Source organism: Ceratotherium simum, chromosome 39, assembly GCF_057802395.1.
Source record: "Ceratotherium simum simum isolate JZ-2026a chromosome 39, ASM5780239v1, whole genome shotgun sequence".
Classification (NCBI taxonomy): Eukaryota; Metazoa; Chordata; class Mammalia; order Perissodactyla; family Rhinocerotidae; genus Ceratotherium; species Ceratotherium simum.
The window spans coordinates 8,075,034-8,092,956 of NC_141938.1; the positions used below are offsets into that span (position 1 = coordinate 8,075,034).

Here is a 17,923-nt window from a genome sequence, read left to right on the forward strand (position 1 = left end):
TCAAATGGATGAATTTGATAAGAACTAGCAATGGTTATCAATAGAATACATTATTTCATAGTTCTTATTGATCTATTCTGAGTCAGTACTTGAAGTGGCTGGTGTCAACCTGCAGGGCTGGAAATTCAAGCTGAAGCGTAGTAAGGGATAAGTAAAAGGAGGGATGAGGAGAGCAGACCTGAGAATAACAGAGGAGTCACCATAAGAGGTTAAGACAAAGAGCTCAGAAGGGAATTCTGACCAAAATCACGCATGGAGGTGTGTAATGAGCAAAATTCCATGTGACTAAGAGGCAGGATTTCATTAGCCAACAGCTGCTGCCACTGTCAGCTTAAACACCAAGGATGAGTGTTCTCATCGCTGAACACAGAGTGTTCTCCTGAGAACCTTTTGTAGGACCCTCTTGATGTCCCTGTTCTGCAGGCTGTAGATGAAGGGGTTCAGCATTGGGGTGACCACAGTGTACATCACTGAGGCAATCATGCCCCCCTTCAGGAAGGTGCAGCAGAACTGAGATGCACACCCAGGCCTGTCCCATAGAATAAAGAAACCACAGACAGGTGAGATGCAGGGGTAGAAAATGCTTTATACGTCCCATCAGCTGATGAGATTCTCAGGATTGAGGAGACTATTTGTGTATAGGAGAAAAGGATCCTTGAGAAGGCAAAAACGACAAGAAGGCCAGTCACCATATATTGCAGAATGTGATTGATGAGTGATGCCTCTGAGCAGGCAAGCATGAGGACTTGAGCAAGTTCACAGTAAAAGCATGGAATTATCCAATTGGTACAGAAGGGCAGTTGAAACATCAGCAGACTACAGATCAGAGAGTATAAAAAGCTCATGAACCAGGACACAAGAACCAGCAGGCCACAGAGCAGGAGTTCATGATGACTTGGTAGTGTAGGGGGTGACAGATGGCCACAAACCTGTCATAGGCCATCACAGTGAGGGGAAAAATGTCTATACCTCCAAAAGCCATGAAAAACTACATCTGGGTGATACAGCCTGCATAGGTGATGGATTTGCTCCGTGTCTGGATGTTCAGCAGCATCTGGGGACAGTGGTGGAGGTGAAACAGATGTCAGCAAAGGACAAGCTGGAGACAAAGAAGTACATGGGGTTGTGGATGTGGGAGTCAGAACTGATGGCCAGGATGATGAGCAGATTCCAGAGCATGGTGACCACAAACGTGGATAGAAACAGCCCCACAGGATGGGTTAATGCTCTGAGTCTTACAAAAATCCCAGGAGTAAAAATTCTGAAATACATGTTTGATTTCCTGGTTCCATGCTGCCGATAACATCAGCTAGATGATTGATGAAGAGAAAGGACATGAAACTGACACTGGACAGACTCTAGAGTCTCTCTACCTTTTTACTTCTTGAAGTGAAGGGTTGGGCATAAACACCTTAGCATGATAAAATTTAGGAATCCTACTTTCTGTTATTTGTTATAAGCAGCATTTCTCAATGTTGATCAACCCCTGTCCATTCGTCTCTGGGACATTCATCCATCCTCTTTATCTTTGGCTTAGAATAAAAAAATGTAAAAAGTTAAGAGCAACTTTGGAACTTAGAGATAAAATAGTCCACACTTGCTGTAACAGAAATGTGGAGCATGAGATCCAGTGAAGCTCAGTAACTTGATCTGGGTTATCCACCTTGTCTGGGACCCAGAAAAGGGTTGGACAACCATGCCTCAGAGGTGAGAAAATTTGAGAGAGTATCTTAAATATCTGGACAGAGTATTTCAGGATGAGTAGAATGTAGGTTTACTTATCAAGGGGAATAAAAAGAAAGGAAGAAAAGTGTTTTCACCAAATACTAAACCACATTCACAAACAATGCTTCGTGTACAAGGAACCATCAACATCCTGCAGGAACAAGGCCAGGTGCTTTGCAGTTATTTGGCCACTTGATAAAGTGGCCTTCGTCTGTGCAGTTAAGGAGTTGGTTAAACTATCCAAGGAAAGCAGGAATATCAAGGCTTAAACCATTTCAGTATGATAACGTAAGATACTACAAAGGTCGCAAACAGAATTTTGAGTAAAATCTTCTATGTGGCACATTAAACACTGGAGGGAGAGAGAAATTGCACCAGGATGTTTGCATATGAGCCTGAAAGAATGAGGGTCAGACATGGCAATAACATTAGGGTGATGTTTAGAATGGGGCTGTGAAGATGGGGGCATTCATGTGGAAGACACCTACTTTCTGATTCTCTCCACTTCAGATCCTGAGCGTCCTGTACCCAGACACAGACGAATGGATTCTGTAACCAGGGACAAGGAACAGCATAAGATCATAAAATGATCTTCAATTTTCTGTTTTCCCTTGTTAGAAGTATTTTTGCACAGTTACTATTCTGTAATGCCCCTAACTAGAAAGGAAATAGGCCACCATTGGCTGTCATCATTTTCGGTCTTCTTAGGCATAAAAAAATAAAAGCAAGTGGTGTCTCTGGAGTGATAAAAATGGCCATATCATACACAAATTGTTTAACTATGGATGAACATCTTTATTCTGGCCCTTTGGAGGATGGGCAGTTTGCAATCATCTCTGTTGGTTTCTCTGATCTCTGATCAGTTGAGAAGTGTTCTAAGCAATTGTCATGTTGCATCTTTAAAGTATGATAGCTTGTAAAAGATTCCCTTGACTTTTAATGAATGTGGATTGCTCTCTTGCATTCCAATTTATTTTATTTATTTTATTTTTACTTTTTGTGTGAGGAAGACAGGCTCTAAGTTAACATCCATTGCCAATCTTCCTCTTTTTGCTGAGGGAGCTTAGCCATGAGCTAACGTTTGTGCCCATCTTCCTCTATTTCGTATGTGGGATGCCACCATAGCATGGCTTGATGAGTGGGCATAGGTCCATGCTCGGGATCTGTACCTGTGAACCCCGGACCATTGAAGTGGAGCATGTGAACTTAACCACTACACTACCGGGCCAGCCCCCAAAGTGTCTGTGTGTGAAATACCCAAGATTCTGGGTCTTCCCTGGAGAGTGCTGTGCATGTTAATGGCATCAGTTGCTTTGGAAAAGAGGAAAAACAATTTCCATTCTTACTAGATCTATTGCTTAGATCTAGTAAGATCTAAGTCTTCCTTCCTGGTCTCCAGCCTCACATTCAATTCCCCTACACAGTCAACTGACTGATATTTCCAAAATGGAAATCTGATTGTATCACTTCCCTATGTAAAACCCTTAGAACACCTTCCTACCACCTTCCGAAAACGTGCAAACTCCTTGGTGTATCATCGCTCCATTCTGACCCTCCAGCCTTATTTCTTAGCACTTCTCAACTCTTAAACTAGATTCTGATCATTCTGAAAAGTTTCCCTTTGTCCGGATCAATCATACTTTCTTATGTCCCCACAATTTTCAATACCTTCTTCCTCTGCCTAAACCTCTCTCTACTTTCTTCCCTGAATTCCTACCTGTCATTCTATATTGGCACAGATCTCACCTGCTTAGGTGATTCCTGACCTCCTCAGGTCTCAATACTAGCTGAGTTCTTAGCACACAGGAGACCCTCTGTATTGGTTTGGTGACTTACTAGTAAATGAATGAACATATAAACCAATATTTTTCCATTGCTGCAGCTGGTCAAAAACCCCTGGGTGTCTATGACTCCAAAACTTTCAGCAGTCCTACCCTCCAGGAGGTTACTATATGGAAAGGATAAAATAAAGATGATGGTCGTGGAAGGAAGGTAGGAAGTGAGACAGAAAATGAGTATAAATGTCTGCTCATTAAGTAGCCAGGGCCTCCTCTCAATCCTCATTCCAAATGTTGACCCATCCCTGGTCCCAACAATTTAGCCCATTTTCTCTTGCTCTTGCATCTACCTACTTTCTAACTTGGAATCTTTACCCAAAGAAATGTCAGCAACTGCTTTTCCAGAGCCTTTGTCTGAAATACCTACATGCTTGTCCCTGAATTTCTGTCCTAATTATCTAGAGGTACAAACAGGAGGTCACTGAGAGACTAAATAGGGTTATTACACATTTACAAGAGATTTCACAAAGAATCAATTGTCACACAGTTATTTTTCTGGGATTATAAATGAGGACATTCATCATCTTCCATATTCTCTTCTTGGAGGTACCTCAACATTCATATACTTAGTCCTTTTTCTTGCCTGTGAAACTAATAAATACCCTCCAATTCTGAATGAGGAGACCCTGCCTCCTTTGCACTCTTTCCTCAAACATTTGAAGATCCACTTTCCAGGAGAGAGTAATAGAAGAAATGTGGATAAATTTGCTCATTTCCTTATCTCTGGTAAAAGACCTGGAAAGGAGAGAGCCAGAGGATGGGCAGAAACTGGACAAATGCCCCCCTCTCTCACCCTCCCCAGTATAATTCTAAGCATTGCTTCATGTCTGACCCTCATCCTTTAGGGCTCATAAGTAAACATCCTGGTGCAATGTCTCTTCTTACAAATTTAATGAGCACCATAGAGGATAGTACTCAAAATTCTTTTCATGACTTTTTCTGGCTTGGGAAATGGTTAAAGAAGAAGTCAGCCACTGAAGCTGGAATATGTTCTCAGCTGCATATTGCTTCCCTGAGAAAGAGATATACAGTCCATGCAAACCTTCAAGGTTCAGAAAGTAGGTGTGTTTGATGAAAGTAAGTAGGTAACTATTTGGCCACAGAGATTTTTTTTTTCCTAGTATGGTCAAATATTGCTTCCTCAAGCCAAATAAAAAGATTGAGACAATGAAAAATATTCAATGAAAAAAAATGAATATTAAAATAAAAATAATGAATATTAAGGAGAGAAACAAGCAAGAATCAATCTTGTTCTGATGGACAAAGCTGAGGGTCTGGCTTCTGCAGGGTTTCTGCTTAGGTTCTCAAAATTCAAACTCACTACAGCAATTACTTCTTTCATAAAGTCTCATCTGAAGTTGGAGCAGTGTCCAAGTTATGAATCAAATGGGTCATGAAATTACAAATAATAACATTCACCTTAGGAAGAAGTTTCCCACCCATTACAAGCCTTTTACCTTAGGACTAGAGGTTAGAAATTAGGAGTGGAGGATAGCCATTTGTCACTTACACCTTCCCCTTTATCCGTGCACCAAATAAATATGTCCTATTCTGTTTCTAGTGTCTAGTGTTAGTAAGCAATTTCGCTGAGTCATGCCAGGAAGTATAGAAGAATTGAAATAGACTGTTTGTCAGTCACTGAAAAAGTTCTGGATGCCATTCTGCAAGAAGGGCTTCTTTGGCTCCAGCTACATGTTAGCTGTTGGGGATAGACAGATTAATGGTGTGGTCTTTGTTCTCAGGGAGCACACCTTCCAGAGGTAGAGATGGGTGCAGAAACTGGTCATTGTAATACAGTGAGTTAAATCCTATGGAAAAGGCAGCCTGCAGAATGGCATAGAAAAAGGAGTCCCAACTAGAGCCTGGAGTGATGGATTCAAGGAAGGATTCCTGGAGGAAAAGAATTATGGGTGAGGAGTTATCTACATGGATGACTGAGTAGAGGCTTTTCTGGCAGAGAAAAGAGCAAGAGAAAAGGGCCATAAGCAAGAAGCAGCAGAGATAGAATGCTTTTAGATCTTGCTTAAGCACAAATTGGGATATGAGAATGGTGAAGAATGAGGTTGGAGAGGTGGGCAGGGATCACATCTCTGGGAACATTGAAATGGATAAGGGATACAGGATGTGGGCTGTGTAGGGACTGTGGCCAAAGGAGTAATATGATCCATGTCACAATTTTCACTGGGTGCATGCAGTGAAAGATGGATTTAAGGCAGCAAATCTAAAGGCAGAGAGTTTTTTTTTGAATCCTCACATCATTAGAGTTGAAGGGACCAAACCATTTGTTTTAAGGAAGAGGAACAAAGGCCAAAAGATGTGAAGAAATGATTCCAATGTCTTGCTACTGATTCCCCGTCCCTACTTAAGGATGAGGCCTGGCACCCAAGTGGAATGAAGAGGAACTATAGGGAAGGGATGTGTGGGTTTTAATGTTTCCCAGAATATCCCCAGATTAAAAGGGTGGGACGTTAAGAGGGGACTGGATGTTGGACTTTCTTGTGTGCTTCCCCTTCCCTCTCTTAGCTACCCCACCCCAGTCTTCACACACTGCAGCCCTACATACCAGGGAACAGAGACTCTGCTCTTTTGAAGGCCTCTAATGAGAACTCTGGATAAGGGTGGAATGAGGGGGAAGAACAGATCCTTTTGGAGAAGCAGGAGATGTTCTTAAGCAGATAAAGGTTACAGAGAAGAAATCAGAAATATTTGTGTAGACTGAGTGTTGATGGAGGCTCTGGAGTTCTCGGGCCAGGTAATAGGAAAAAAGAACAAGAAGAGACAAAGACTTCACTGTGAAGGATGTAAAGCTCTATCAAGTATCTAGCAGCATCTGTTTGTACACCTCAGACTGGTAACTGTATCACTGCACAGTGTGGTCCTGGGAAGAGCTATGGTGTCCAAGAGTGGACTGGGGTTTAGCCTCTCCCTCGCCCTCTCCATAATCTCCATCAGCCATCCACCCACATAACATACAATTGAAGTAAAACCTCACTATGCAATGGCAACTTCAAACAAGGAGTCTAGCCGTTCACCCTCCCAAGCAATTATTCCAGAGCACCTGCTCTATAGACATCGTTGGGTTTCCCCTGTCCTGTGCTTAACAATAGTCAATACTGTTTCCACTTGGCCACTTCTTTTCCTGTTTCCCACAACACTTACTGGGCTATGCGTGCTTGGCAATGTGGGCCTACCACATGGACCAACTCCTCTGAATCTTTCTCTCTCCTGGAGGATGGGTGATGAAGAAAAGTCTTTCCTCTAAAAATGCAGGGATACAGAGCCAAGGATGTGGTACAGGGCTTGGCTGATTTCTCCTGGAGAAGGCATGAGTCTCTTGAAAAGGCCACATGGGAAACTCGGTGACTGTAAGTTGATGTGTTACAAGTTTTGTGGATCCCCTCTAAAGCTTTTTAGAGGGATGGATCAATGGATCTTCCATTCCCTAATCATTTTGACTCTTTAAGGGTAGGGGCCACAGAGGAAGTGGTGTCTGACCTGCCAATTCCTTGTACTTGAGAGACTAACAGTGGGGCCAGCTTTGATTCCTGTCTCCTGGGCCTTTTTCTCTGAGAAGAATCATACTAGTCTTCCTTGGATTTTCTCTTGGGGACAAGTACCAGAATTTTCTGACTTGTAGTTTCCTCATCAGGAAGAAGGCTAAGTAGTGAAGGGTCCCAGGAGTCACTAGGGTAATGCTTCTCAAATTTCAGCCTTCATCAGGATGATCTTGAGGATTTGTGAGTCCCATCCCATGTTTCTATCTCAGTAGGTCTGAGTTTGAGTGTGATAAGTTTGATTTTTCACAAATTCAAAATTTTGCTGGTCTCCATGACTATCCTTTTAGAACCATTGTCTTAGTACAATATTTCCTCATTTAGGTTTCTCAAAAAAACCTATTAACTCAGGCTTTTGCTAATATATAGCTTCCCATCTCATCCCAGACTTACCTGGTCAGCATTTCTAGGGGAAGAGCCTGAGAATGTACTTTTAAAAGAAAATTACCACAGTTTTACTTTGTTTTATTATTTACTTATATTTCATTTTGTATACATACATATATGTATAACAAAGTTTACCATTTTAATAATTTTTTAAGTATATAGTTCTGTGGCGTTAAGTACATTAACAATGTTGTGCAACTGTCACCCCTATCCATTTCCAGAAATTTTTCATCATTCCAAACAGAAAGTCTATATCCTTTAAACAACAACTCCTCATTCTTCGATCCCCCCAGGCCCTGAAAACCTCTATTCTAATTTCTGTCTCTATGAATTTGCCTATTCCAGGTACCTCGTCTAATTGAAATCGTATAATACTTATGCTTTTGTGTTGGCTTATCTCACTTAGCATAACGTTTTCAAGGTTTAACCATGTTTTAACATGTATCGGAATCTCCTTCCTTTTAAAGGTTGAATAATATTCCATTTTATGGATATACCACATTTTGTTTATCTATTTATCCATTGGTGGACACTTGGTTTCTTTCTATATTTTGGCTATTATGAATAATTCTGCTATGAACATTGATGTGCAAGAATCTATTTAAGTTCCTGCTTTCAATGTTTTTGAGTATATAGCTACACAAAGAATTGATAGATCTTGAGAGACTACTTTTAAAAGTGTGCCAAATGATCAGACATACTAAGAAACACTGTCCTCGGACACTGAAATCAAATCCTGGACAGTCCAAATGACCTCTATTCTGCAAGTTGATAGTCCTTAGGAGAAAATGGAAAAGACAAAGAATCAATACATGGAGCTGAAAGATTTTGAAAGTGGTTTTTCACCTAGATGTCACTAATTAATTAATTAGTCTTGTCTTTATTGAGTGAGTTAGGTGAACTACTGTGTAAGACCCCAGTATTAAGTGGTAAACATGACATCAGACAGAATTCCACTATAGAAGAGAGATCATTGGCTAATGCCTTGAGAGAGGGGCAGATATGCTTTCCAAAGAACAATCTGGGTTGAAATGGCAACTTCCCCAGTAGATGTCAGGTAGACATTTTTTTCTTTGTTAAATCACATCAAAATTTAAAAGTGAGCAAAAAAGTATACTTCTTGTAGACTTTAAAATGACAGAGGATGTGTAGTACAATGGGAGAAATAAAGTGCAAGAAAACAAAACAGGATCCAAGACATCCATGCATGTCCAAGTACTTCTCCCAGAAGGCCAGCATGTCTATTATCTTCAAGTTACAAATGATCAAATTAAGTGTAGATATCTCAGTGTCAGGGAAGTAAAAGCATGAGTGTGCTGAAAGGACAGTTAAACCCCATTGGTCACAGAGCCAAACCCAGGCTATGCAACCCAGTTGCGGATCAGCAATGTATAAATTTTCAATAAACAATGTAGAAAAGCTGATACAGGAGCAACTGGGGGAGATTTCTGTATTTAAACAGCACATTATAAGTTATGACATAGCAATATTTCATTTCTATCTTGGACAGGACTTAGTATCCTTATTCCAAGTGACCTTGGAAATAAGCCTAGAGATACTAAAGACCAGCTGCAAGTTAATCTTATCCTTGCATTCCCATCAATAGGGAAATAACTGAATAAGCATGGCAAGCATTCATTGGATTCCTATGCAGCACGTCAATGAGGAAAAATAGCAAAACCATATAATCAATACAATCCCATCTAGTTAAAAAACACAATACAAAATTACACATTTACTGTGGTTATAAATGTATGTATATGAAAGAATAGAAAATGTTTTCATGCTAGATGACGGGCGATCACCATGGACACCCCTCTCTCCAGCATGCAGAAACTTTGAAAAGTATAACTGGTGCCAAGAGGCAGCTAGGTTGGATAATATATGAGAATTATGAACCACCTATTTCCTCTCTCTCCCTAAGAGTTTGATCTCTTAGGTTTGGGCAGAAAAAAGAGAGAATTGGATATCTTGAGTTATGGAGATTGTATTGTGTTCTGATGTGATTCCCTAGAAATGGAAAGACCATCAATTAGGATAATTGATACTTGTTGGGGCTAGAATGAAGTCAAGCCTTGGGGACAATTGTAGGGACACTGGCAGGGAAATAGTGCAGATTCAGGTGAGCCACAGGTAGGGCCATAATGTCCAGAAACATGAAATACCATCGGATAGAAGATAAGGACAGTGGAATCTAGTGACTGCCTTTTAGAATAGATGAAAGCTTTACCATCCTCTTCCTTTCTCTCTGTCTCCTTCTATGTCTTACCATTTCGTGTGTGTGTGAGGAAGATTAACCCTGAGCTAACATCTGTTTCCAATCCTCCTCCTTTTGCTGAGGAAGATTGGCCCTGGGCTAACATCCATGCCAATATTCCTCTACTTTATATATGGGACACCTGCCACAGCATGGCTTGATAAGCAGTGCATAGGTCTGCGTCCAGGATTAGAAACTGTGAACCTTGGGTCGACAAAGTGGAGCACGTGAACTTAACCACTACCCCACCAGGCAGGGCCCTATGTCTTACCAATTTAAGAGCTATTCAGTCACACTGTGATTCTCCATGCAGCTCCCTCAGTAAAGCCATATAGACTCAAATTGTGGCAGTTTTAAAACTGGGCACCCAAGTTATTTGATATTATTCTCATGAGGAATGTCTTGTCCCCTGTCTTGAATCTTAATCTGTGATGCTAAGTTTGAATCATAGTTGAAACTACTTGCTACCTCTGGAAAGCTGTAGGTAAGTTTTCCAGCTCCTAAAAACATCAGTTTCTTAGTTTTACAAATGGGACCAATAACAATTACACTTTTGCAGAATATTTTTTAAAAATTGAGAATCAAATATTGCAGTATCTCATCTGTTATTCCCACATGACAAACCAAGCCAAAATTTAATGGCTTAACAAGAACGATTTTACTTTGATCTCTTGATTTTGTGGGTCAGGAGTTCAGGAAGGGCTCAGCAGTTCTTCTGCTCTACATCACATGGTGCTGTTCAGCTAGTGGTTTGGCTGCTTGAGAAGCCTAAGATGGTGATATTCATATGTCTGCTTTCTTAGCAGGGATAACTGGAAAGTTAGCCTCAGCTGAGACTGGTACCAGAGCACCTACACATGACCTCTCCAGCATGCCTTCTCAGAGTAGTCAGGATTCTTATATGGTGGCTTAGTGCTGCCAGAGTAAACAGCCAAAGAGTCCGAGGATTTTATAACTTAGTCTTTCTTGTAGGTGAGGCAGCATCTCTTTTTCTGAACTCTCTTGGTCCAGTCACTGGCTACTCCAGGTTAAAGGAGAGAAGAAATAGACATCACCTCTCCGTGGGAGAGAATTTGTAGCCATCATTAATTTGTTACAATAATGAATGAAAGCTTAGTATTCAATCTAGCACATGGCAAATAATAAATGTTGGCTCCATTAGTATCATAATGGTCTTTTTTTTTTTTTAATTTTATTTATTTATTTTTTTCCCCCAAAGCCCCAGTAGATAGTTGTATGTCATAGCTGCACATCCTTCTAGTTGCTGTATGTGGGACACGGCCTCAGCATGGCCGGAGAAGCGGTGTGTTGGTGCGCGCCCGGGATCGAACCCCGGGCCGCCAGCAGCGGAGTACGAGCACTTAACCGCTAAGCCACGAGGCCGGCCCATCATAATGGTCTTAATCATCGTGTGTGCAGAAATAAAAATATGTGAACAGAAGCAATGTTCATAAAGACACACTCAATCATTAAACTAAACTAAAATTTAACAAACAATACTTTTAGATCATTGTTATTATAATCGTCATTGTGATCATTATCATTGTTTCACAATACTCTTATTTCATGGGATACCTAGAGATGCTTCAAGTCTAAGCTTGGTACTCATTGGTGTAGGTGCCGGAAAGTTGATGAAAGAAAGAAATTTATAGGTAGCAGAGAGGGTAGGAATTCTCAAATAATTACACAAAGAAAACTTGATTTTCCTAATGAGTAAAAATAAAGTTGTAGATGCCCAAGGAATAGTGGGCAAGAAGCAAAGGTATTGAAAGATGAGCTAGGTTTTACTATTGCTACCTACATGTAGGATCCATTTAAGTCACAAATTCATCATGGACAAGAGCATGTTCTGTTGAGGAATGTTTCCAGGCCTCCCATGCAGAATTCTAATATGTTTCTCCAAGATTCCAAGCCCCTAGCATGCACACTTCCTCCCAGTTATTCAATCAAACCCTAATCAAAGTGCTTCTGTGATGGGATTTTGCAGATGAAATTAAGATCCCAACTCAGTCAACCCTAAAATAGGTGATTATCTGGATGATCTTAATCTAATCATACGAGCCCTACAAAACCAGAGTTTACTCCAGCTGGTCAAAGAAGAGGAAGTAGGAGATTTGAAGCATGAAAAGGATTTGTCGTGTCATTGTTTGCTTGAAGAAGGAAGAGGTGATGTGTTAAGGAATGAAGGGAGCCTCTAAGAGTTGAGAGTGTCCCATGGCTGACAGCTACTAAGCAATAGGTACTGTGGCAGACAGAATTATAGAGCTCAAAGATGCCCACTCCAGAATTCCTGGAACCTGTGAATATATACCTTACATGGCAAAGGGAACATTGTAGATGTGACTAAATGAAGGATCTTGAGATGGGGAAATTATCTTGAATTATCCAAGTGGCCTAATCCCAATGTAATCATGAGGATCTTTGTAAGAGGACAACAGGAGGATTAGAGTGAGAAAAGAAGATGTGAAAATGGAAGCAAATGAGAGTGAGAGAGAGAGATTGATGATATTACTATCTTTGAAGATGTAGGAAGCGGGTGAGGGACCAAGAAATATCAGAGGGCTGTAGAAACTGGAAAAGACAAAGAATGGGTTCTCTCCTAGATACTCCAGAGAGGATGCAACACTGTTGATCCATTTTAGACATCTGACCTCCAGAAGTGTAAGATGATGAATGTGTGTTGTTTCAAGCCACCTAGATTGTGGTAATTTTTTTTTTTTTTTTTTTGTGAGGAACATCAGCCCTGAGCCAACATCCGATGCCAAACCTCCTCTTTTTGCTAAGGAAGATTGGCCCTAGGCTAACATCCATGCCCACCTTCCTCTACTTTATATGGGATGCCGCCACAGCATGGCTTGATGAGCGGTGTGTTGGTGCAAGCCCTGGATCCGAACCTGTGAACCCTGGGCCGCTGAAGCGGAGAGCATACACCTAACTGCTTGCACCACAGGGCTGGCCCCTACTTTGTGGTAATTTTTGTAGCAGCAGCTATAGGTAACTAATACAGGGGCCTCAGTCCTACAACCACAAAGGACTGAATTCTGCTAACAACCCAAATAAGTTTAGAAGCAATTTTTCCCTAGAGGCCCCAGATGAGAATTCACCCTGGCTGGCACCTTGATTTTGGCCTTGTGATCCCCTGACCAGAGAACCCAGTTTAGCCAAACCTGACTTGTGACCTACAGAACTATGAGATAAAAAATAGTACATTGTTTTAAGCCACTAAACTTGTAATTTCTTAGATAGCAAGAGAAAACTGAGCCTGATACATCAATTGGTAGATGCAGGGGTTCAGCATGGACACTACTATGGGTGCACATCACTGGAGCTACTGGGCTTTTCTGGGAAGAATGAATCATAGCAGAACTGAGATCTGACCCATGCCTGTCCCAGAGAACATGGAGCCCAATAGACTTGACCTTCAGAGACCCATTTTCATAAAAATGAAATGCATAAGAAAGGTCCCTGTTTCCAGAAGGATAATGCAGCCATTAGTGACATTGATACTGAAAAATCGAGCATTTAAAGAGTGGAAATATCCTTTAGAATTTATTGGGGACATAAGGTCACTGCAAACCTCACAGAGAACAATTTGTGATGGAGGTAGAAAGACTCCAAGTTAGTTGGTTGAATAGAGAGAAAGCAGAGTGGAAATGGAAGTAACAAGTATAGACCAAATTCTCCAAAAGTTTGGAGCAATACCCAAAGGAGAGTATGGATCTAGGCATGATTTTCATTTTCTGTGAAAGAAATAGGAGTGTGGATCATTCCCATGACGTTGGAAATTATAACATTGCATGCAGACATTAGAATATATAAGAGAAAGAAAGAATAAGGGATAGTGTAAGTTCTGTGAAAAATAATGAAGGGATGGGATTCAAAGTTCAGATAGAGGTTTTCAAGAGATAGTCGTTAATAAAATAATTATAGAAATAAAGATTTAATTACAATGGTGGCTAATGTTGTCATGGATGGTATAGTGTTCAATGAGCCCCATATCCAATGGGGCCTTATAACTGAGAACAGAAGGATCATGGGCAGGATTTAGCCAAGCATCAGCTTATCTTTCAAACTCCCAACTCTCTCAACAGGGACTTCTCCCTCTTTCTGTGCAATTAGTTGATTCATACTGCCACCCAGACAGATGATTGCCAGACCAATACATTTGACCTCGGAGAAAGTAGCACCAAGGGGGTGTTCTGTAGTCCCCTCAACTCAACCTTTCAAGGTTAAACTATTGTCTTATCCTTCCTAAAATGTTACATTTCCTATTATCCCACCTCTTTGAAAGGTAACACCATTAACTCTGGCACCCATGGAATTGTTTTATTCTTGTTCTCAACTTGGCTAATTTTGCCCCCACTGGATCAATTGGAGATGTCTAGAGACATTTCTGGTTATCATAACTAAGTACTGGCATCTAGCAGGTAAAGGCCAGGGATGCTGTGAAGCATCATACAGTACACAGGACAGCCCCTTATGACAAATAATAAAGACCCAAAATATCAGTATTGTTAAAGTTGATAAACCCTAATCTACAATGTTGAGGAATAATATTAAAATTTTTGTCTAAAAATTCCCAACCCTTCGCTATTATTTCATAATGATATTGAAAATATCTCAAGGAAATGTTTTCGAGTTGAAATAAATCATACATGTGAAGAAACAAGCACAGTCCTGATGTGGTAAAGCACTTCTTGTGAGTACTGTATGATTTTCATTCCATTTCTTCTGGAAAAAAACAAGGTCACAACCAAATGAAGGTGAAGAACATCAACATTTGAGAGGATAATTTTGGGGGAAACCATGCCAGCACTTGATATGATAAGTGCTTTAAGTCTAAAATTAGAAATCTTAAGAATGACTGCAAGAAAGCTGACCAAACATAAAACTTTAATGCACGGTGTATAAGGGAGAAAGCAAAAGAGGAATTACTGAGGAAGCTGTTGAGGAGAACAGATACAAAAGCAAATAAAAGTGAAGTCAAAAGTGCTTCAAGAATAGAAAACTTCAGGCATGAATTTATGGGAGAAAAACAAAAAGGAGATTTAAATTTTCAATATTTGCCTTTGGAGACCATAATGTCCACTAAATTCTGAGTCCAGTGACCCATCATGGACAAGAAACTGCTTGGCTGAGGAGCCTTCCCAAGGCCCCCTTCACATCCTTGTTCCTCAGGCTGTAGATGAAGGGATTCAGCATCGGGGTGACCACGGTGTACATCACTGAGGCAATTGAGCTTCTGTGGGAAGAATGGGTCACAGAAGAACTGAGGTAGGCCCCCAGGCTTGTCCCGTAGTACAAGGAGACTGCAGAGAGGTGAGACCCAAAGGTGGAAAATGCTTTATATTTTCCTCCTGCAGAAGATATCTTCATTAAGGAGGAGACAATCTGAGAGTAAGAAAAAAGGATCCCAGTGAGAGGAAACACACACAGCAGTGCAGTGGCCACATACAATGAGATATTATTGATGAGAGTGTCAGAGCAGGCTAATTTAAGAACATGAGCTAGTTCACAGAAGAAATGTGGAATTTCAGCACCTATACAGAAGGTCAGCCTCACCATTAGTAGAATACGAAACAGGGAGACAGATAAAATGATGAACCAAGACATCAGAACCAGGAAGCCACAAAGACGTGGGTTCATGATGACCATGTAGTGCAGGGGGTGGCAGATGGCCACGAACCGGTCATAGGCCATTACAGTCAGGAGGAAACCATCCATTCCTGCAAAAACCATAAAAAAATACACCTGGGTGAGACATCCTGTGTAGGAGATGTCTTTGTTTTGTTTCTGGATGTTCAGCATCTTAGGTACAGTGGTGGAGATGAAGCAGATGTCCACAAAGGACAGGTGGGAGAGGAAGAAGTACATGGGGGTGTGGAGGTGGGAATCAGAGATGATGGCCAGGGTGATGAGCAGGTTCCCAAGCACGGTGACCAGGTACATGGACAGGAACACTCCAAAGAGCAGGGGCTGCAGTTCAGGATCCTCTGAGAGACCCAGGAGGAGGAATTCTGATACTTCTGTGTGGTTTCCTGCTTCCATATTGGTGGTATGTCTGCTGGGTAAGGAAGAAAAAGCAATGATCAGTGCACATCCAGCTGACATCTAAGCTACTCAGCACTACTTGATTCCATCTCTAGGTGGACAATCTTCACCCTCCATTCAGTCTTTCCAATGAGAAGTTTCACTCATTAAAGTGGTAGCCCATTTCCACTTTAAATTTGTGTAATAATTCAGACTATCCATAATTTAGCGAAATCTCTGTCTCTCTGTCATTTTATCTCCCACTCATATTTCAAATTCTTTTATCCAAATCTATGCACATAAACCAATTTCTTCTTTGATAAGACTCTTCCAAAATAATTAAAGACCTTGAAAGTCCTTTCTTTGGTAATCTCCATCCTTCCTTTATTCTAATAACTTTGTAATAGTGATTAAGCCATGGGTTATCAATCCAAACAACCTCAATTCTGTGACCTGATCCTTCCTATTGATGTCATAGTTAACTCTCACTTGTTTATTTTTTTCTTTCTAAAAATGCGGTAACTGCTATTACATTCTTTGTCAGGTTTAGAAATGCCTTTGTGCATAGTAGGATCTCAATAAATGATAGCTATTATTATTGTTATTAATCTGTTCCTTTTATGATGATTAATTTGATATATAACTCTCCCAAAGTACAGTAGAGAGATGTGATTCAGTAAATGGGATCTTGGAATAGAAATTGATTCCTCCAGCTTACTATCGCTGTGATGTTGAGGAAGTTATATAATCTCTCCTAGCTCATGATACCTCACCTCTACAAGGGGAGTAGTAAATATGCCCTAAATTGTAAGACTGATGAGTAAATTAAATGAGATGATGCATGTAATTTTTCTTCTGATTCCTGTGACATACAGTGGACACTTGATAAATGTGAGCTTCTGTTCTGAACATCACAATAAATCTATCTTGCGTGGCCATCATTTACCAAATATCTCTTACACTAGGGCAGTCATTGAAGATGGAGTTTGATCATTATAAGCACAGCAGGTCTGTGACTTCTGTTGACTACCATGCAGCAGTAATTAATGCAGATCCCTATGGCTTCCTCTTTCAGAGACTGTCTGTCATATGTATTCCTCCAAGAATAGGGAAAAGCAAGTAGACTATATAGATAAGAGGAGGAAACATAATCATAAAACTATTAAATAAAATACAAAGCATGTGTGAGAGTGTGTGCACATGTGTACATCCTTAGAAGTGGAGATGTGTTGTATTAACAATCAGTGGAATTAGTTTTGAAAAATATGATTGATAGATTTGATAAAAAATATTTAAAGCTTTTACAAAATATATCATCTTAAAAACTGAAAGGCAAATTTAAGATTTGAAAATAAATGTTTACAATCTCCATGATAGAAAAAATTTAGTGTTATTAATGTCTGGAGAATGCTAGTTAGTTAAAGAGAGAAAAATCATTAAGGACCAATTTAACCTGGGGTGGTGGGTAGAAATGAAGGTGGGCTTCTATGAAGGAGGAATATTTGAACTGTGAGAGGAAGGATGGGTAATAATTTTCAGAGGAAATAAGGAAAGGGCAAGCATTTTGGGCTGACACAACAGAATTCCTGTTTGCCTCGTAGGTCAGTGAACTTGGGAATGAGAGGATTTGAGAGGCCAGTGAGATGGAGAACAGAGACTGAGGGTCAGGAGGACAGAGTGAGTGAGACCCACAAGTCCAGCATCCTGTACTATTCGTTGATGTGCCTCTCATGTTGATAATTTTATGTTTATTTGTAGGTCAGAGGATGTGAGTGTTTTTGCTCACCACTGTCTTTCCAGGGACTCAGTTGGTGCCTGACACTTAGTAGGTGTCCAACACATACAAATGTTAGATGTATAATAAAGATTGAGACCCAAAGCATTAACCATAACACAAAAAAGAAATCTTCAATCTCACATATGCCAGATATAGATAAAAAATTCAACAAACAAATTAAATGGATTCATAACCATTTTAAGAGAATAGTACATCAAGAATAAGTAATATCTATTCTAAGAATGGGAAGCTAGTTTAATACTTGTGGGTTTGCTAACATAATTCTTCACAAAAATAGATCAATGAAGACAAATCTTAACCATAATCACAATAGAAAATGCATTTGAGGAAATGT

General features: G+C 40.3%; 1 protein-coding gene and 1 pseudogene across 1 annotated transcript; both read right to left on the minus strand.

Moving 5' to 3' along the window:
- Window positions 1-354: 354 nt before the first annotated feature.
- Window positions 355-1,292, minus strand: LOC101401947 (olfactory receptor 7C1-like; annotated as a pseudogene).
- Window positions 1,293-14,873: 13,581 nt separating this feature from the next.
- Window positions 14,874-15,821, minus strand: LOC101391852 (olfactory receptor 7D4-like). Its single transcript, XM_004434176.3, has one exon. The coding sequence runs from the start codon at window positions 15,807-15,809 to the stop codon at window positions 14,874-14,876; it is 936 nt and encodes a 311-aa protein (XP_004434233.2). The 5' UTR covers window positions 15,810-15,821.
- Window positions 15,822-17,923: the final 2,102 nt, after the last annotated feature.